General features: G+C 49.1%; 1 protein-coding gene across 7 annotated transcripts in view; it reads left to right on the plus strand.

Annotated features, from left to right (window-relative positions):
• The window catches only part of DTNB (dystrobrevin beta), a 106,876-nt gene that overhangs the window by 23,008 nt on the left and 62,445 nt on the right, over positions 1-21,423 (plus strand). For all 7 annotated transcript variants that reach the window (XM_083605184.1, XM_083605187.1, XM_083605183.1 and 4 more), the window contains exons 6-9: positions 379-533; positions 2,560-2,665; positions 4,521-4,687; positions 14,609-14,733. In XM_083605184.1, the coding sequence (XP_083461310.1) occupies positions 379-533; positions 2,560-2,665; positions 4,521-4,687; positions 14,609-14,733 (553 nt within the window). The remainder of the gene's footprint in view (positions 1-378; positions 534-2,559; positions 2,666-4,520; positions 4,688-14,608; positions 14,734-21,423) is intronic.

Raw genomic sequence — 21,423 nt, forward strand, 5'->3', positions numbered from 1 at the left:
AGTCACTTGCTTTGGGGGATGTGATAGAAAGGTGTATACGAAGAACATAAGAAGAGTTTGCTGGATCAGACCAATGGCCCCTGTAGTCCAGCCTTCTGGTCTCCCAGTGGCCAGCCAGATGCCTGTGGAAAACCCACAAGCAAGACCTGAGCACAGGAGCACTTTTCCCTCTATGGTTTCCAACAGCTGGTATTCAGAAGCGTGCCTGACTCTGGCTATTCATGATCAGGAGCCATTGACAGCCTATTTAAAGTCGTGTGGTGCAAACATTGCCTCCCCCGCCCAAAAAAATAATAATTTAAAAGTAGATGTAATTGTTGTGTCCTTTCCACAAGGGCAGCATTTACAGTTAATCCGAATTTGATTTGTGTTTTTTAGATATCTTCTCTCAGATGTCGGATTCCAACGGCCTGATGATATTTTCCAAGTTTGACCAGTTTCTGAGAGAGGTTCTGAAACTTCCCACAGCTGTGTTTGAAGGGCCTTCCTTTGGGTACACGGAAAACTCTGTGCGGACGTGTTTCTCCCAGCAGGTAAAGTTTTGGAAAGGGGAAGGTTTGGTGGAGATCCTGTGCTAAAGGCTTTCTGTGCTGCTGCTGCTTCTTGCAAAGGAGCTGCCAAGCTGGAGTCCAGTAGAAGAGGCAATACAGCTGCAGTTCCCCTGGGAACTCCGCCTGGTTCTGGGATCTGGCTCAGTTTAAGTTACCTGATTAAATCAACATGGAGCATGAAGTACCGTATTTTTCGCTCTATAGGACACACTTTTCCCCCTCCAAAAATTAAGGGGAAATGTGTGTGCGTCCTATAGAGCGAATGCAGGCTGCGCGGCTAAGCCCAAAGCCAGAACAGGGAGATGGAGCGCTGCGCAGCGCTCCCTCGCTGTTCTGGCTTGGGGATGGCTGCGCAAAGCCTCCACAGGGCAGTGGGGTACCTTCACCCCGCTGCCCTACGGAGGCTACAAAGGCTGTCCCCGAAGCCTCAAGCCTTTGGAGCACAATAGGAACTCGCGCTGCGCTCCAAAGGCTTTGGGTCAGCGAAAGGAACCCAAAGCCTTTGGAGCGCAACGTGAGTTCCCGCTGCACTCCAAAGGCTTCAGGTGGCTATCCCTGAAGCCTTTGGAGCACAGTGGGAGCTCGTGCTATGCTTTCCGAAGGCTTCAGGGATCTTTGAGGCTGGCGGTGGGGGAAAGCAGCACTTCCCCCCACCGCCAGCCCCACAAGCTCGGGGGGCAGCGGCAAGGCTGCGCGCAGCCTTTGCGCTGCTCCCCGACCTGGTCTTTGAGGCTGGCGGTGGGGGAAAGTAGCACTTCCCCCCGCCAGCCCCAAAGAGCAGGTCAAAAGGAACCTGAAGCCTCCGGAGCCCAGTGGGAACTCCCGCCACGCTCCGGAGCTTCGGGTTGCCTTCAGTGAAGCCTGGAGAGCGAGAGGGGTCACTGCGCACCAACCCCTCTCGCTCTCCAGGCTTCCAAGGTAGCCGCCTGACGCCTCCAGAGCGCAGCGGTAACTCCTGCTGCGCTCCGGAGGCTTTGGGTGAACGCACCTTGTTTTAGAGGGGGAGAACAAGAAAAAAAAAATCCCTGTTCTCCTCCTATGGTCCAGTACAAATAGAATTGTATAAATAGGAGGATTTATTTGTTTATAGATATATTATGGGCAAATACGGAAAATGAATAGCAATATGCAAAATGGATGAAAATAATGCGATAAAATTATATGTGATATAAAAAACTAGAAGAAGGAAGGAGGGAAGTCAGCGCTTAGGAGCAAGTATAAATGTAAAATGCAACACATTATGTGTATGTGGAGTATGAAACCGGAAAACTAATGAAGATCATTTGGGGGGAAAGGAAAAGAATGCGAAGGGGGCTCTCCCTCAGGAGGAGGGGGCGGGTGGCCAGTTGAAGACAAAGGGTTCTGCTGAAGTTATTTGCATTTCAGCCCCAGTGAAATAAATGGGGCCGAAGCCTTGACAGGCCAAGGCTGCTAGTCTAACCATGCCTACTTAGAAGATCTAGCAATCTATCAATTGATCTAATATCCCACACCTCCTCCAATGGAGCCCAGAGCGGCCCAAGTTTACTCATGGTTTAAGTGGAGTCAGGGTTGAAGCCTGTGTTACAGCCCTGAGTTACTTCTGTTCCTGCTGCTTCACCCGACTGTGGTTCTTCTCCTAAAGACTGCAAAGTCTCGTGGACCTTGAAGACCAACAGATGCACCGTAGTCTTTCGGATGCCACAGGACATTTTCCTGTCATTCTGCAGCGGAATAACGCAGCCACCACTCTGGAAATGGTTTTGTGAGAATCTTCCGTAAGCTGTTTTATGAGAGAGTCTGGGGTCTGTAAAGTCAGGAGATAAATATTCTAAATAAAATGCTAAATAGTGAGAGTGATTTCAGCATGTGCTTAACTGCACAGTTGAAATCAGCTTTTAAGACAGCCTTAATTCTGGGAGTGCTGTGTGTTTGCCACAAACACTCTCTTTGTGGAGGATGAAACTCACTGTTCTTTTCTGAAACAGACCGCAGTTGGCTTTTCTCTCACTTTGACCTCTCTCCACAGAAAAAGGTCATGCTAAACATGTTTTTAGACACGTTAATGGCTGACCCGCCGCCCCAGTGCCTTGTGTGGCTACCTCTCCTGCACAGACTTGCCCACGTTGAAAATGGTAAGTGGATCACTGTTTGCAGGACTTTCCATCTGCTGGGGAGCACTGCAGCCTGGGGGCTCACTATGGCAAGCGTGGGGTGTGGGGACCTGTGTCTTCTGTGCCGGAGAGCTCAATTTCTTGAGGCTCCCCTAATATAGGTCATCAGGTGCCCCTCCACATCAGAACCTAAGAGGAGCCCTGCAGGGCCAGACCCAAGGCCTCTCTGGTCCACAACCCAGGTCTCCCAGGTCCTAGTCCAACACTAACCACTATACCACACTTCCTCTCAGTGTGCCTCAGGCTTCCCCAAGGCATCTGGTTGGCCACAGAGAAAACTGGATACTGGACTAGATAGGACTGGCAGGGCCGGATTTAGGTTTGATGAGGCCCTAAGCTTCTGAAGATAATGGGGCCCTTTCTATGTCCAGCTGTCCTTTGTCAACAACAAGTAGTCACTGTTTTTTGTGTTGAATATATGCTATATGGTCATTTATGGGCCTAATAGGTATCTAAATGGGATGCGGGTGGCGCTGTGGGTTAAACCACAGAGCTTAGGGCTTGCCGATCAGAAGGTCGGCGGTTCAAATCCCCGCGACGGGGTGAGCTCCCGTTTCTCGGTCCCTGCTCCTGCCAACCTAGCAGTTCGAAAGCACGTCAAAGTGCAAGTAGATAAATGGGTACTGCTCCAGTGGGAAGGTAAATGGCGTTTCCGTGCGCTGCGCTGGATCACCAGAAGCGGCTTAGTCATGCTGGCCACATGACCCAGAAGTTGTCTGCGGACAAACGTCGGCTCCCTCGGCCAGTAAAACAAGATGAGCGCCACAACCCCAGAGTCATCTGTGACTGGACCTAATGATCAGGGGTCCCTTTACCTTTATATAGGTATCTAAAGCCATTTGCACATAACAAAATAGGAGCCTACACAACACAAAACACAGTTGCTGTTTGTAGGTTTTATTTTATTTGTTTTTTATCTTATATTTTGGAAGTGTACATCCAGTTTTTTTCCTTTAAATTTTTTGGGGGCCCCAAGAGAGTGGGGCCCTAAGCTAGAGCTTGTTTAGCTTATACGTAAATCCGGCACTGGACGCTGTCCTGATCCAGCAGGCTCTTCATACCTGCCACACATCCACACAAATTGCCGCCTGTCCCAACTGTCTTCCAAGTTACAGCCTGTTTATAGCTTTGCCATCTCTGCTCAGCCCCACCCTGACATTTGTTTCTTGGTGCAACGGAGTGTCAGGAGGGGATTTTAGATGGCAAATCAGGAACTATCTAGAGAAGTCCTGGAGGAAAGATCTAGGCACTGCTGCTGTTGCATTTCTTACCCAGACTTCACCCAAAGGTCCCACCACGTTGTAAAATTACAATAAAAAAATTAGTTTAAAAAACCATTTAAAATGGGAAGAATAGGGTGGGTCCAGAAGCGCCAAGCTGCCCCCAAGATTAAGGGGCCCAGTGCAAAGCGTGTCTGCATGATGGAGAAGGCTGAGCACTCTGGAGTAGCCGGACACTGGATCGACATCACAGTATGCATGGCGCATGCAGGGCTGCCTCAACATGGAGCGGCGCTGAGCCCCTTAAACCCAATACTGAGGGGGCCGAGGTGCCTTCAGCCCCCTAGTGTAGGCGTGCCTGGGCGGGTCCTAATATATTCTTCCGTTTCTGAGACGAGGGTAGGGATGCCAGTGCCTGTTTGCCAGGCTGGCAGGCAGCCATGCGCCCCAATTAGCACACGCCTGTTTGACGTGTGGGGAATTCTAGGAGTTTGTCCTTTTTCAGAGGGGCGTGTGGGGTGTGCCTCGTTCAGGACGAAGCCTGCTGCTGCTCCGGAGGCGCTTCTGACTCCTCTTCCTCCTCTCTCCCCTCCCAGTCTTCCATCCTGTGGAGTGTTCTTACTGCCGCTGTGAGAGCATGATGGGCTTCCGCTACCGATGCCAGCAGTGCCACAACTACCAGCTCTGTCAAAACTGCTTTTGGCGCGGCCACGCAAGCGGCCCTCACAGCAACCAGCATCAGATGAAGGAGCACTCCTCTTGGGTAAGCCTCTTGGTCTCCTGCGGCTCAGGCGCATTGCTTTTCTGCCGTGGGTGTGTTTGGGGCTGCGGGTTCTCTATTGCGCAGCCCCAGAGGTCTGTCCATCATGGGGAGGCCAGTAGCCTGTCGGTTCTGCAGGGGCCAGTGTGGAATGGCTACAGGTCCTCTTCTAAGGACACCTGGGTGGTGTGTTTTTTACTCCACTGATCCTGCCTGCGTCTCTGAAGATCGATCTGTTGTCATCAAAGCTCGCCTTTATTTGTCAGGATAACCTGGGAGCCCAGCAGTGAACACCCATGTTCTCTATATCAGCACAAAACCTGTTAGCCACTCAGGGGCCTCTTGCAGGAGCCCAGCAAGTCATACAGTTTCTCTTGGGTCGGGGAGGGTAAGCTCTTGAATCCCAGAGAGAGATGGGAGGAGGAGGCATCTTGAGAACAGGATTGTTTGCCTTGGCTTTGGAAGAAACAGCAAAAGTAGGAAATGCAGGAGGCAGGGTTGGGGAAAGAACGTGCCTGGATGGTCTTTGGTGCAAAACCACTTCTGGTGCTCCGTAACAGAGACCTTGGGCTGCACTGCTGCTGCCAGGGTTGTATTTGCTTGCTATACAGACAGAGGCTCTGTTTCTGAAACTTGATGCCTTTTAAAACGGAGAATAAATGTTTTGGGCTAGGAATTCTTTCCTAATCTCAAGGAGTCTATTCTGGATTCATAGCCATTGACAGGCATCTCTCTCTCTCTCTCTCTCTCTCTCTCTCTCTCTCTCTCTCTCTAAATCTTTAATGGATATAGGAAAGTGTTAGAATAAGGTGCTTTTTTATGGGAATTAAAAATGATGTCTGCTGATTCAGGAGAGAGGCTACTATTTCTCAGAGAAGACAATTATCCACTTGAGCAAGGACTTCGGGGTGGCGCTGTGGTCTAAACCACTGAGCCTCTTGGGCTTGCCGATTGGAAGGTCGGTGGTTTGAATCCTCATGACAAGTGAGCTCCCATTGCTCTGTCCCAGCTCCTGCCAACCTAGCAGTTCGAAAGCACACCAGCACAAGTAGAGAAATAGATACCGCTGTGGCAGGAAGGTAAACGGTGTTTCTGTGTGCTCTGGTTTCCGTCACAGTGTCCTGTTGCGCCAGAAGTGGTTTAGTCCTGCTGGCCGCATGACCCGGAAAGCTGTCTGTGGACAAACGCCGGCCCCCTCAGCCTGAAAGCAAGATGAGCGCCACAACCCCGTAGTCGCCTTTTGATTGGACTTAACTGTCCAGGGGTCCTTTACCTTTACCTCTGGGTTTTGTTAGCAACCTGATCATTTTCTGACCTTTGTGTATCAGTAGAAGTCATTCTGACTCTCTGAAGTCCTCCACTCTTGCTCACTTCCTGGGTACTGGAAGGACAGGGGGCTGCAGCTGAACCTTAAAAACTTGACATGACTGTCTATTAAGTGGAACCTGCTTTGTGAGATGCATGAGACGGGCTGGAAATGAAATGGGTATTTATTGTATTTGTATGTGAACATTCACAGAGTGAGGTGTGGTGGAGAGAAAAAGACCTAATGTGAGATTTAACAGATAATATAACTCCAAGGATGTGCCCTCGTAGGAAAAATACAATACACAGCCAGCATTTCCTGGAGCATCAAAGCATGAATAGGGGAAGTGTTGTATTTTAAAAGCTAAGTGTTAAATCCAGGTGTGTGGGAGAGAGAGAGCCCCTTTGCAGCATGTGGCTGTATCATTTGTTACTGTATGAAATTTAAAACAAAAATTTTTTTTTCCTTCCAGTAGCACCTTAAAGACCAACTAAGTTAGTTCTTGGTATGAGCTTTCGTGTGCATGCACACTTCTTCAGATACTTCAGTGTATCTGAAGAAGTGTGCATGCACACAAAACTTCATACCAAGAACTAACTTAGTTGGTCTTTAAGGTGCTACTGGAAGGGAAAAAATTTTTTTGTTTTGACTATGGCAGACCAACACGGCTACCTATCTGTAACTGTATGAAATTTGAACATTACAACTCTCCAGTCAAGCGGAATACAAAATTCTAAAATGCTAAATACTAAAACGAAAAAGCAAACAAACAGATCCCTCTGTTTTGCATCAAGTCAGCAGATTGCACCTGACGCAGCACTCGGGAGAGGCTGGATGTGTGCGCATGCTCACGCATGCACACTCGGGATGCTGCAGTGAGGTCAAGAGATCAGGGAATTCCCCTTGATGAGTGTCTTTCCACTGACACAACTCTGCATGCAAACCAGTTACGGTTAGCTGAGCATAAAATGGGTTTAATGCGCAGTAGCTGGATTGAGACTCTCCATCATGCACGGCCCCAAGGAAGATGCCATCATAATTTCTGTGGGTGTGATGGGAATCCACAATATCTCGCTCCTCGATTAACCTAAGACAACACCTGAAGAAGACATGCCCAGTTTTGTGGCACCATACTTCACAACAGATGTTGACAGTTTTGAGTTCAGCTTTCTAAAGAGAGAAGTGCAGCTGGAAAAGGGGTATGTTTGGAAAATGTTCAACAGTTGAGGAAACAAAAGTTAAAGGACCCCTGACAGTTAAGTCCAGTCGCAAATGACTCAGGGGTTGCGGCGCTTATCTCGCTTTACTGGTCGAGGGAGCCGGCGTTCGTCCGCAGACAGTTTTTCTGAGTCATGTGGCCAGCATGACTAAGCCGCTTCTGGTGAACCAGAGCAGCGCACAGAAACGCCGTTTACTTTCCCGCCGGAGTGGTACCTATTTATCTACTTGCACTTTGATGTGCTTTCGAACTGCTAGATGGGCAGGAGCAGGGAACGAGCAACCGGAGCTCACCCTGTTGCGGGGATTCGAACCGCCGACCTTCCAATCGGCAAGGGTGTGAGAATGAAATATTGAACAGGCACCAAGCAGGGTTCTCTTAGGGAGGGCAGAAGTTGCAGCCTTGAGGTGCAGCCACAGAGATGCACCCCACTCTGGTGTGAGCATTAAACGCCCGTTAGCAGATAGTAAACTCAGTCTTTTACAGCAGAATGCATCAATTAAGTAATTAAAGGCAACTCACAACATTATGCAATGTGAGAATGAGACATTACAGTACTGACATCTGGTAGCGCCTGCAGAAAAGCGTCCCCAGAGGAAGGTCTGTGGCAAACATATCAGCCAAAGGGCATCTTGCTAACCCAGAACCCCTTCCAATTTAATTGAGAGTTGGTCTGCGTATACTTGTCTCCTATGTCAGTATAAAGCATTTTCCTCACTGTATTGCACTCTTGGAAATGGTGTTCCTAATTTTTTTAGGATGATGTGAAGTTTCTCCAGCAGAGGGCAGGGTCTGCTCATGTTCTCGTGCCAGAAATCCCGGTCTTCACCTTGGGGTGGAATTTTTCACTTGTTAAGGCAGAAAGCAAAGCAGCTGGGATGTGTTTAGTGACCTCCTCCATTCTCTCACCAGATTATTTTTTAACCTTGGCTACAGCCTGTTTCTTTGACAGAGCAGAGCAACAGGCTCTCAGAGCAAATGCATGCACGGAGGACAAGCAAGCAAAAGCACTTTTCATGGGTCACAGGCCTCTCCTTTATTTATTTCACCAGAGTTTATTAAATGAGCTTTAGAATATAGCATATAACTGCCCCCCCACAAAATAATATATGCTCTAGGCTCATAAAGTGACTTAGTTGAATTCAACCCTATCATTATCATCTGCCTCTAAATAATCTATTGCTAACCATATTATTTTCTATTCAGTTTATATCCTGCCCTTCCTCCCTAAGGCAGCCCAGGGCAGCAAACACACAAATGGTAAAACATCTTAAAAACAATCCCAGTGCAGATATAGACTAGGATAAAGATCTTCATTTTTAAAGTATTTCTTTACATGCATGACATTATATATTTATGTCTTGCTTTCCCTCCATTTTACCTACGTAACAGCTCTGTGAAGTGGGCTAAGCTAAGCTAATATATGAATACTACACCCATATGCACATAAGCAGCAGTTCTTGTTAGGATATAGTTCCGTTCCACCTTAAAAGGAGCAGGCATGACTGTTGTGTGTCACATGCCTGTTTACTTCCAGCACAGGCTTGCTGGGAACTTCCATTTGTGTATAGCTTTTGCTTTGCTGCTGTTTTGCTGGACACAAAGGGAAGCAGACATGTTTTTTCTTTGTTCCTGCTGCTGAATAAAATGCTGTAATATACTGCTTACACATTTCTCTGTCCGCCTTTTCTGCTGTGAGAAGATTTACACACTCTGCTGATAGAGCGTGCACGGGTCTCTAAACGTATCTGAGGCTCGTGTCGCCGATTGATGCTGTTCCAAGGGAGACCGGCGATCATCCGGCTGCCAGCCAGTGGCTGGAGCCAGCTGGGGGCCTGCCTGATGCCCCCGTCTCTCCAGCAGTATCCCAACAGTTCTTGCCAATAGACTGGGTGGTGGGAGAGAGCCCCCCAATTCATATGCTGCATGCTGGGGCTCCCTGCCTGTTGTTTCAGAGAGAAAGAGCTATCCCTTCAGGACAATCAAGCAGCTGGCCAGAACCACCCACCTGCAGGGCCTCTGTCATCGCAGGTGCAAGATGTTTGCTAGCCCTCCTCTGTTCCTCAGTGCACCCAGGAACCATGACAGTGTGTGCTCAGCCTGTCCTGACTAATGTTATGGAGAAAGAGAGCCGGTTATGATCAGAGCATGGGTGACATTTGCCCCCAAACTCCTGTTCACTGCCTCTTGACAGCAGTCTCAGTAAAGATGCAGCCTGGGAAGTATCCCGGCTCAAAAGGCTTGTTGGAAGAGGAAGAGCTTCAGGAGGTGCAGATGAGGCAGCAGGCGGCGTCTGCTCAGATTCAAGGGGGAAGGAATTCCAGAGGGCAGGAGCTACAACACTAAAAGCCCATAATGTATTTTTAATCTTTTGTTGGAAGCTGCCCAGAGTGGTTGGGGGAAACCCAGCCTAATAGGCAGGGTATAAATATTATTATTATTATTATTATTATTATATCACACACAACAATCACCTTGAAGAAAAACAGCTCCTGCCTCCACCATCAGCTTTGCCCTTCTAAAGTGTAGTGAACTGCTTTTGAAGTGCACTGCAGAGGTTTGGACTAGATGACTCTTGGGGTCCCTTCCAACTCTACAATTCTGTGTGTGCTAAAAGAAAAGCCTGTGATTGTTCGCCAGCTGAAAGTACGTATTGGCAGTTCCCCATGGTCTTTTAAGACTATAATTTAGGAGATATTAGGTAATGTAAAACTGAGAGAATCCAAATAAGATTTGCAACATTTTGGACACCGTGCCATTATTTATTTTTAAAAAACAAAAAGCAGACATATGCCGGGAAGTGCAGTTTTGGCGTAATGGTTAGCGCCGAAGCTTTCAGTAATTCGTTGCTCCTGAACATGAAATGACACACTTTATCCTGCTAATAGTGCAGAATCATAAGAACGTGATCATATAATAATAAAACAAAGAATAACAAAGACTTAAAACCAAGGCAAATACAACATTTAAATTACTGAGCATCAAAGAAAGGAAAAGAAGGCTTAAGAAATGAAACGGTCCCATTAGCTGACTTCAACTTGCTCTGCTCCAGAAACCTCCTAGCTGAACAAGCAGCAAGAACATCCAGCACGCATAGCTAGTAAGATTATCCTCTCAAAACCTTGCTTTTTGAAAAAATCAAAACTGCTTTTGCTGGTGGAAGCACTGATTCTTTCAGAGAATAACACCAGCCGTGCAGGTTAGCATGTTACTGGAGCCCTCAAGAAGTGTTGCTTTGTCCCAGATCCTCGGCACGTGCTGTGCTGCCATCGTCTCCAAAGAGGTTTTTCTAGCGAGGTCAGTGGCACCTAAGAAATCCATGTGGGAAAACGAACGCTTGACTTTCGTCTTTGGAAAGAGAAATCAGTGCATCAAAATAACATATGTGTATTTTCTTGACCAGGTTCTCTGGGTATAGAAGCTTGAGCTGTTGGTTACCCAGACGTCCTTCTGGTTGGTTCCCAGTGACTGGGAGAGGGGTGGGTGGGTGCCTGTGCTTTTTTGGCGCCCGCTTTCCTGGTTCCTTGTTGGTTCCTCCAGTTCCATCTGCTGCTCTCCCTTTCTCTTAAGTCAGTACATGGTTCTTACCTTCCTCCTGCCTTGAAGGACTTAGAGGTGCCATGTCTCCTGAAGAAGGGCAAACCACCAGAGGGACTTCTTGTGAATGGCTTTGCTCTGCCCCGGCCACTTTCCCACCGAGCATTTGCTGCCCTACATTTCAGAACATTTTTGTGTGTTCACAAGCACACTCTGCCCATGCCCTACCATAGCAGGCAAAGATTCTTCAACATCAACTTCATTGGACTGGTCATGTTGCTCGGATGCCTGATGGTCGTCTTCCAAAGCAATTACTCTATTCCCAACTTAAGAATGGAAGGCAAAATAACCGGTGGACAACAAAAGAGGCTTACAGATGCTCTCAAAACCACTCTTTAAAAAAATGTAGTATAAGCACTGATAACTGGGAAACACTGGCCTGCAAGCGCTCCAGTTGGAGAGCAGCCTTTACCAAAGGTGTCATGGGCTTTGAAGATGCTCAAACTCAGGACACAAGGGAGAAACGAGCTAAGAGGAAGGCACGTTTGGCAAATCCTCACTGCGATCAACTCCTGCCTGGAAACCAATGTCCCCACTGTGGAAGGATGTGTGGATCCAGAATTGGCCTCCACAGTCACTTACGGACTCACTGTTAAGACCATGTTCATGGAAGACAGTCATCCTCAGCTACAAGGAATCGCCAAAGAAGATGACCATAGCAGGCAAACAAGTCTCCCTGCCTGAGCTGGAGGCCTGGTGTTGAGGGATCCCTGGGGTCATGGTTGCGGTTGGATCTCAGCTTCTGCACCGAGGTCACCCAGTCCAGGGACTCCATTGCTGCCATGATCACCACAAGTCTGTCCCAGTGTGTATATGCATGTGAGCATGCTCTTGACTTTGTCTTGTTGACTCACCAGCAAGATGGTGAATATGAAAGGGGGGAATTAACATCGATCCCATTGTCACGGTCGGATCATTTTCTGTTGAGGTTGAGACCTTCAGCAGCCACTTCCCTCTGCAGGAGTGCCGGGGGGGGGGGCGCAGGACTTGTTATTTAACAGTCCCCTCCTGGAGGCGGACGGATTCTGGAAAGCTCTGGGGAATTTTCCTCCTGGCGTGGCTAATGCTTCTGTTGAAGCCGTGCTCACACTGTGGGATGTGGAGATGACCTGGGCAGTTGACAGCAGTCGTGATGCCCTGATGCCCAGCTCAGCTCCCTGGGCGTCTCTGCAGTGAAGCCAAAGAGGTGGCACCTGGAACAGAAGGTTTAGGAAGACCCTTTCGGAGTCCCACCAACTCCCACATTTCTTTGGCTGTTTTCTTATTCCTTATATATACTACTTGCTGGTCGCTGACAGCCAAATTAATTATTGCCCTGGCTTTTGCATCTCCTTTTGACCAAGCATTAGTCACAGTGTCCGGAGGGTCATTAGTCACATAGGTCCACACTTCTCGAGAGGTCAAAAGCGCCTCCACCCGAAGCGACCATAAACTACAGTTCTCATCTGTCAGCTGTGGGAACGTCGGAGCTTTCTCGGCTTCTGGAACCCAGTCGACCATTCTGGAACTCTTCCAGCCCCACAGAACCACATCAACAGGAGAAGGAGTTTTCAAACCTTTCTCAAGGTCCAAAAATGTGCAGTCATCCACTCAGCAGCTGGGCCCATAACCAAAGATGTTGGCTATTTGCAGATTAGTTGCTCTGCAGAAGGCATGCTGGGGAGACCACACATTCAAGAAACGCAAAAGTAACTTTTGCGTGGTTTAATAACAAATATCAAAAACAAAAACTCCTTTTACACTAAATTACATTATATATAAAGGGACGCGGGTGGCGCTGTGGGTTAAACCACAGCGCCTAGGACTTGCCGATCAGGAGGTTGGCAGTTCAAATCCCCGCGACGGGGTGAGCTCCCATTGCACGGTCCCTGCTCCTGCCAACCTAGCAGTTTGAAAGCATGTCAAAGTGCAAGTAGATAAATAGGTACCGCTCCGGCGGGAAGGTAAACGGTGTTTCCGTGCGCTGCTCTGGTTCGCCAGAAGCGGCTTAGTCCTGCTGGCCACATGACCCGGAAGCTGTACACCGGCTCCCTTGGCCAATAAAGCAAGATGAGCACCGCAACCCCAGAGTTGGCCATGACTGGACCTAATGGTCAGGGTCCCTTTACCCTTTACCTTATATCAATAAGTGTAACCCATCCACCAAGGTACGGAGAGAGCTACATGCTGCTCTTTATATTCTTTACCCAACAGCTTAACTAACATAACTTAACAGCACCTGCTACACTGCTTCACAGCTGTAAAACTAAGTCATGTTATTTCTTCTGGCCCTTAAAGACATACACATCTTGTGAAACAATAATGAAACCTAAAATTTAAAGAAGCCATTCAACAGGAACGCCTGTGGGGGCCTCTTCTGTGGTGGCAAAGAGGGGGTCCTTTCTGGGTCTGAGGCCTCCTGGCGTTACAGACCAGGTGCTTGGCCCAGCCCAGCCCACCACCGATCCGATGGACCTTTGCCTCTCTAGCCTTATTGCCTCTAATAAAGAGAAAGTTCCTGGCTGGGTCCAGGAATCTGCAAATTCCTCCTTGTTAGAAGGCCTGATGCCAAGAGCCTCAGAGTGTGAACCAGTTTATATTAAAAAGCTCCAATCCAATAGGTCTCTCCAGATGTTTCCATGGGTCTGGGGAGGTTGTCTCAATTGATTGTTGCTTCTCACATGCGAAGGGATCTTTTTAGCGCTTTTAGTGCTTCTGCCTCCCCTCAGCACTTGGCTCCAGCTCCCTCCCTCCCTCCCTCCCTCCCTCCCTCCCATCCATCTAGTCCTTGTCAAGGACACATCCTCTTAAAACCTTTGAGTATGGCAACGGGAACGAGCACCTTGCGACAAGGTCACACCTGCAGGCCCTGCTCATCTTTCCAACCACAAGGTTAGGAAAATCGCAGTAGAGATTGCGTAGGTGCCTCTCGTGCAGTGAGACCACAAGCTGGTGCCTGCAATCCATGCCAGGGAAGGGCTTGTGGACTTCTCTGAGTGTGGTTAGAAAAACCAGTGACAAGAAGACACTGATTTCTCTGATAGAAAATTGAGACCCCCTCTTTTGATTCTGGCACACTCTGCTGAGCATTGCAGGGGGTAAGACTAGATGGCCCTTGGGTTCCCTTCCAACTCTACAGTTCCATGATCCTATGAGTGAAAAACAAGCTGGCCTCTTGTCCCTACAAGGCCTTGATGCCCTGGAGACAAGGCAGTTGCAACAAGCCTATGGACTCTTGCACCATGCATAATATTAACCCAGCAGTGATGATCTATTAAATTTATATACCGCCCTTCGTCCAAAGATTGCAGTTTTGTTTGCAGCATAAGAGCACAAAATGCATAGCATAATAACGAAACAAAAATACGTCAGCCAAAGGCCCAACTGAAGAGGAATGTTTTCACCTGGAGCCTAAAGACATATAATGATGACTCCAGAAGACCACAAAGAAGGGCCTCAGATGACCATCACAGGGTCCGGGTCGGTTCACATGGGGAGAGATGGTCCTTGAGGCATTTAAGGCTTTATAGGTCAAAACTGGCCCTTTGGGTTGTGCCCAGAAGCTATTTGGCAGCCAGTGCAATCAGGTTGGGGTTGGGGTTGGGGTTGGGGTGATGGGCAGGGTGGGAGAGAGCCTGGCTCCAGGCCCCCTTTGGACACCAGGCATTGTTTGGCGGCTGCCTGGGGCTTGCGCCTGGAGAGCCCTGTGTCCTGGGATGCTGGACCACAGCTCCTCTTCAGCTCTGTGCTGTGCTGCACTGATTGCTTTGCTGTGCTAATTCCCATTTCTGTGTTTAATTCTCTCTCTGAAAAAAAAAAACAGAAATCGCCTGCCAAGAAGCTGAGCCATGCCATTAGCAAATCTCTTGGTTGTGTACCCAGTCGAGAGCCTCCTCACCCCGTGTACCCGGAGCAGCCAGAGAAGCCCCTTGACCTGGCCCACACAGGGTGAGTATCTCTTCCGTTCTGCCCCAATGTCTCCTCTCGCTCTGCCTCCCTTTGTACGCCTGGCACCTGGGTTCTGGAAGGGCGGCCAAGAGAATCGCAGAGAGGAAGGGTCTCTGCCCGAAAAGGCTATCTGTATGAGGAGCCTTGAGAGTCATTTTGTTGATTCTCTTGGAGCGGATTCTCGCTATTTGGTCTTCGCTGTTGTGCTGTGGGTGGAAAGATGCTCAGCTCCGAGACTTCCTTCTATAGCTTCACAAGCGCTTGCAGAAGATTGGCTGACTGCAGCCTTCCCTGGTGTGTTGCCCTCCGGAACAGCCGTAGGATGCCCAGGCTGATGGCCGTTGTCGTCCAGAGTGCCTGCAGGGGGGCAGTTTGGAGGAGGCTGTCCTGTCTTCAGAGGCAGAACTGTGGCAGGTGTGTGTGTGTGTATGTGTGTCTGTGTCTGTGTGTCTGTGTTCCAAATGGCTGGTTCTGCATTTGGCCTTGCTGGCATCCTTGAAGCAGCATGTGGGGAGGTAACACCAGCATCCGGTTAGTCACTTTTTTAGCAGTTACTGGGTGAGCAGAACCTGGCAGGAATCCTAGAATCAGAAGGGACCCCGAGGTTCATCTAGTCCAGCCCCTTGCAATGCAGGAATCTGTGATCCTGCTCTGGTCCGATTGCCCGGGACATTATGTTGTTGAATGTTATTGAACTTGTGCGCTCACCAGATTTAATCCAGAAAGTGGCATCACAGGTGTTAAATCGGAAAAGGTCTGTGGGGGCGTCTTGCTGCAGGGGCAGTGATGGTCTGGAAGAGAAGTCGCGGGTGACCTTGGTTTTCTCAGACTGGGCTTGGTTGAGGAGGCAGCTCTCTCGCACTTGTGTGGTATGATGTTCTGCAAAGTTTCTGCAAACAGATCGGAATGGATGCTGAATAAGCAGCCAACATTGTATGACCTCCCTGCAAACATTCTGCAAATTAATCAGGGTGAATGCTCAGGAAAGAGGTCGCAACCTCAATACCCAACCTCAATACCCAATAATTTCATCTCCAAATATTGGGGAATGGGGTGCTACTATCCCCTTCTTCTCCTAGTTTTTTCAAGGCACCTCCATCTTTCTTTCTCCCATTCCCCCACCGGGCCTCACCGCAGCTAGCAGAAGGCTGCGCCACCCTGGGCTGTGTTGGGAGGTGTGTGACGTCGCATGACACGTGCATGATGTCTTGGGGGAAACCTGGCACCTGTGTGGACGGCAGCAGTCCCAGGGTGGAGAGTCGGAAGAGGCAGAATGTGTTTGTTGCATTTTACTGCGCCTTGTTCTCTTCCGATGTTGGGCACAGTGTGCCATGGAAAGGTTGCGTACAGATAAGCTGGTGATGGCATCTTGCATTCTGTGTCTGTCTCTGCCGCCTCCCTGAGGCTCTCCCCATCCTCTCGCTGCTTGTCTTCAGAGTGGGAAGGGAGTACAGAAGAGGCAGCCTTTTGCCCAGGTCTCAGTGACTTCCTCTGAGCAGTTTTCCAGGAAGCCTGGAGCTGGCAGAGAGGTCAGGCCGTTGGGCGTTTGCGCTGGACTGGAAGGGTGTTGGCAGGGGGATATAGTTCTTTGATTTAGGTAGCCCCCCCCAAGATGTCTGCTTGTTGGAACAGCCCTTTCTAAAATCCAGTTAAGCGCTCCATGGTTTTCAGGGTGGGATCCTAAGAGACCAGGAGAAAGAGTGTTTGTTTCCTGCAGAATTCTTAGCTTGACACTTATTCCCGGGGGTGTCTTGGCATACCTGTATCAAGAGCAACCTCCTTGGCTTCGGTTGTTTCCTAGGTCTGTTTTAAAGCACACGGCCAGAGTCCCTTAACCAGCCAGATGGATGGGGTATAAATAAATCTATTGTTGTTGTTGTTGTTGTTGTTGATTACTAATACTACTATACCACCTTCCCATATTGGCAGGGGCGGCAGATAGGTGGAGTTCCTGTAGCAAACATAAGCAATCTCTTGCTCCCTGTTGCCCGTCTGGTCCTTCCCCCCCCCACTGCCCCCCCAGAATACATTTTGCCACTGCCCATGTGACCCTGGCAGCACAGAACTCCTACCAAAATACTGCTGAAGCTCAGCCCTTGTATTCAAGCAACCTGCATGCTTTATAAATGAGCAGTTTTGCGTAAATTGAGCATCGTATTAGAGGGTGTGTGTGTATATAGATATATATATATAGATATATATAGATATATATATATATATATATATGTATATATATATATATATATATGAAGCTGCAACCTTAACCTAAACATTAGGATGTAGAAGTTAGCAAATGAACTGAAATTAGATTTGGTCTTTCCTGGTAATTCTGATTTGCTAATGGAACAGATGAATCTGTGCCAGCGAGACCACGTGGCAGCCTTAATCGCTGCCTTTCCCCTAAGTCGTTTCACTTTTGAAAATTTGGAAGGGCGGATTTGGAACGGTGGGGTTGCTGTTTGCTGCACCACTGCCTGTTGGGCTGGTTTGTTTATTTATCGCCTTCCTTACATATCTCAATGTATAAAATGCAATAAGAAAATAAAAACAGGAAACAAAAGCCGATGAATTCTGAAAGCAATGCAAAGCAGGCGCCCATGGCAGAAACCTATTCCTCCAGCTGGGGAAGCTTCTGGGAACACAAATGCCTCCAAATGGTTTTTGAAAGTGCCGGCCATGTGCGCTTGTCACGTCTCAGTAAAAATGCTGTTCCCCAAAACAGGGGCAGCCACACTAACAGCTCCGCTCCGAGTTACTGCAGACCTGGCTTCTGATCTCCTTGGAAATGGCAAGAGAAGCTCTCCTGCAAACCACAGCAACCTACTGGGTATGAACCAGTTTGAGGGTTCCTTTTCTTTTACAATTAAGCAGTATATATACCTTAGGAGATAATTATATGGGATAAGACAGTCTCTCACCGTCCTGCACTCTGTAGAGCCACATATATTCCCAATACCAGCGTCTTGAAGTTGGCCCCATACCAGAGTGCAAATCCCGCAAAGCAAGGAGTGAGGTGCTGGGGGCATTTTGCCCCCCAAAGCAAGCATTTTGCCCCAGCTGCAGCCTCAAGGGGAGCCCCACATAGAGCGCATTACAGTAATCCAACGCTGAGGTTACCAAGCTATCCTGGCCATTTCTGCTTATTTGGTAGAACAGAGGCAGTGCCTCTGGACCAAAGACCACCGTGAAACCTGTGTGTGTTTGCCTGGAAGCAGATCTCGCTGAGTTTAATGGGCCTTGCTCCCAGGAAAGTCTGTAGAAATCTCTGCAGTCTCAGTGGGACCACAGGCCGTTTGGGGCTGGCCCCAGGTGAGAGAGGTGTTTCCGGTGGGCGGCCACGGATGCATTTCAGAAGAAGGAAAATTGTTTTGCAATTAGAATCGCTACTCAAATTGCACCGTGTAATTTCGTCCCCTGGATTGCTATTTACCATAAAGCTTCAAGCGTTAATTCTGGGAGGAAAAGAAAATTAAAAGGAGCGGGCAATTTTGACATTAAAGCAGCGCTCCAAATTGCTAGGACTCCTGAGTACGGAGCGGTAATTTGGGAAAACAATTAGCACACAAACGTTTTCCTTCTGATGCAGCTTCTTGTTCTGGCTGATGCGTATTAGGCCCCGAATGGACTTGTGTAATGATCGCAAAGCAAATCCAGCCATGACGGATGGCTGCAGGTAAGTTCTCCTCCTCTCTGCCTCGCCAGCCGGTTCCTGCCAGGAAGCAAAATGGCATCTCCTTCCACAGCACGGAGGGGAGGCAGGAAGTGGGCAGAGAGAAGCCGGCAAGGAGGGCTGGCGGAGAATCAGACACGGGAGTCTGTAGAGCTGGTCCCTGCCTTGCCTGGCTCCACAGGCACACAGAGGGAACACACCGGTAGCCGAGGGGGCTGCAGAATTATTGATCCTTTCCACCCCACCTTTCTGTCCGTAAGGCACCAAAGGCAGCAGATAAATTCCCACCACCACACAGCCAGTGGAACATACCAGATGCAGGACATCTTGCAGGATAAAGCTAAAGAAAAATGCAAAGGTGCCCGGGATAGATTTGCTGGTTCTCAATCCCCCTTGTTCAGCAGAGGGACGGCGCTCCTGGTATCATCTCCTTTGCAGCTTCTCTGCAATCCTCAGAGACGGGTTAGACCAGCTTCTTAGCTGGACGTGACTGTCCCATTTTTGACTGTCCTGTGTTGCAGCCACTGGCTCGCCACTTTTTAAAAGCATCAATGCCAACGCTGACCTTTTGTTTCCCGTCCTCCTAAGAGAAAGCTCAGCATGAAGCTTCATGTTTGTTCTAGAGTTTGCATGCTTTAAAAAAAAAAATCTCTAATGTGATCTCGTGTAGACTTTACGGTGTAATTGCAGAGCCTTACAGATTCTCTTGTTTAAATTAGTCGTGGGAGTCATTTTGTCCATGTGACAGAGTGAGCGTCAGAGATGTTTACCTTCTGGTACCCTTAAAAAAAAGAAGCAAGCAGGAGAAACCTTGAACTGCATTTGGGTCAGGAAAAACAGCTCACCCTTTTCGTTTTGTAATAAACAGAAATCTGCCCTTATTCTCTTATGGGGGACACAAGAGCCCTCATAGAGTCCTTTGTAGGTTCTCCATCGGTCGGAGGAAAAAACAGAGCCCAACCAGAGAATATTGAGAAGCAAAGCAGGACATTTTGGACTCACAGCTGTCCATGGAGGCGCATATCAATTCTGTGTCCAGGGCAGCTGTTTACCAGCTCCATCTGGTACGCAGGATGAGACCCTCCCTGCCTGCAGACTGTCTCGCCAGAGTGGTGCATGCTCTGGTTATCTCCCGCTTGGACTACTGCAATGCGCTCTATGTGGGGCTACCTTTGAAGGTGACCCGGAAACTACAACTAATCCAGAATGCGGCAGCTAGACTGGGGACTGGGAGTGGCCGCCGGGACCACATAACCCCGGTCCTGAAAGACCTACATTGGCTCCCAGTACGTTTCCGAGCACAATTCAAAGTGTTGGTGCTGACCTTGAAAGCCCTAAACGGCCTTGGTCCTGTATACCTGAAGGAGCGTCTCCACCCCCATCATCCAGCCCAGACACTGAGGTCCAGCTCCGAGGGCCTTCTGGCAGTTCCCTCCCTGCGAGAAGCCAAGTTACAGGGAACCAGGCAGAGGGCCTTCTCGGTAGTGGCACCCGCCCTGTGGAACGCCCTCCCACCAGATGTCAAAGAGATAAACAAATACCTGACATTCAGAAGACATCTGAAGGCAGCCCTGTTCAGGGAAGTTTTTAATGTGTGACATCTTAGTGTATTTTTGGTCTTTGTGGAAGCTGCCCAGAGTGGCTGGGGAGACCCAGCCAGATGGGCGGGGTACAAATAAATTATTATTATTATTATTATTATTATTATTATTATTATTATTATTACTAATGTATAAAGAATGAAGAAGATCCTGCTGGATCAGGCAGTGGACCCTCCAGTCCGGCATTCTGTTCTCACAGTCGCCAACCAGGTGCCCCCTAAGGGAAACCCATAGGCAGGATCTGAGTGCAAGAACCCTCTCCCCTCCTGGGGTTTCCAGCAACCAGGATTCAGAAGCCTGGCTGTCTCTGACTGTGGAGGCAGAGTGGAGCCATCACGGCTCGTGTCCAACAGGAGCCTTATTCTGCTCCATGAATTTGTGTAATCCTCATCTGAAGCTGTCTTGGTTGGTGCAGAACCCATGCACAGCCTCCCCTTCGTGAAATTGCACCCTTCATTTCAGAGTCATCCTGTAATGTAGCCCTGAAGGATGGCTCAGCCAGTAGAGCACAAGACTCTGAATCTTAGAGGCAAGGGTTCGAGTCCCAAGTTGGGTGAAAGATCCCTGCATTGCAGGGGGTTGGACTAGATGGCCCCTATGTGGCCCCTTCCAAGTCCCTGTCTGTCTGTGATACATTGAGGCAGCCTTCCCCCAACCTTCCGCAACTGCAGCTGCCAAACTGCTTGACTTTTGGGGAGGCTGTGGAATCTGCCTGGCTTTTGTGCCTGCAAACAGGGGCTTCCTTAGCTCTGGGACCTGAGATTTGGGGACCCGTTTTTGTTCATCTATGGAGCTGGCAAGCCTGAAGCTGGGCTCTGCACCCAGGCAAGTCTAGGCTACCTTTCTGCCCTGCCCAGTGCAAATGTTGGCCCGTTCGAAGGCCCTGCCTTGCCTCGCTTAGGCCTCTCCAGCCTAGCACCCCCCAGTCACAATTCCTGCAGGACCAGCTTGTGTTTTGAGTTTGCTTTTCAAAATTGGGGTGAGCGTGTCTCCCCAGGGGGTGCATGTGACTGTCCTCCCTCCAATCCGGCACCTGCTGGCTCTCCCTGCTTCCTCCCCCTTCCTTCCTTCCTCCTCCTCCTCCAGGCCCCAAGGGTGTTTTTCTTTCGAGAAGCTTCTCTGCTGTCAAGGAAATCTGGCTTTTGAAAATGAAGCGGGTTTTTTTGCTGGCATTGCAGTTATCTGCTGTGCCCTTTTTCAGAAAAGGGGAACTCCTGTATTGCCTGGCGAAGATTCTGGTTGTGACGGGGATGGGGGAGTCAGCAAAATAATAATAATAATAATAAAATAACCCAGAACCCGGTGGCAGCTCAGTAGCATCAGTGTAACCGTGTGCCTTATGAATTCTTCAGCGGAAGAAGGAGCTGTCCACGCTGCTGAGATGCTTGAAAGGGGAGATGCAGGGAGGCAAGGCGACGG

Source organism: Podarcis filfolensis (assembly GCF_964270895.1).
Source record: "Podarcis filfolensis genome assembly, chromosome: 3".
NCBI classification, from domain to species: Eukaryota; Metazoa; Chordata; class Lepidosauria; order Squamata; family Lacertidae; genus Podarcis; species Podarcis filfolensis.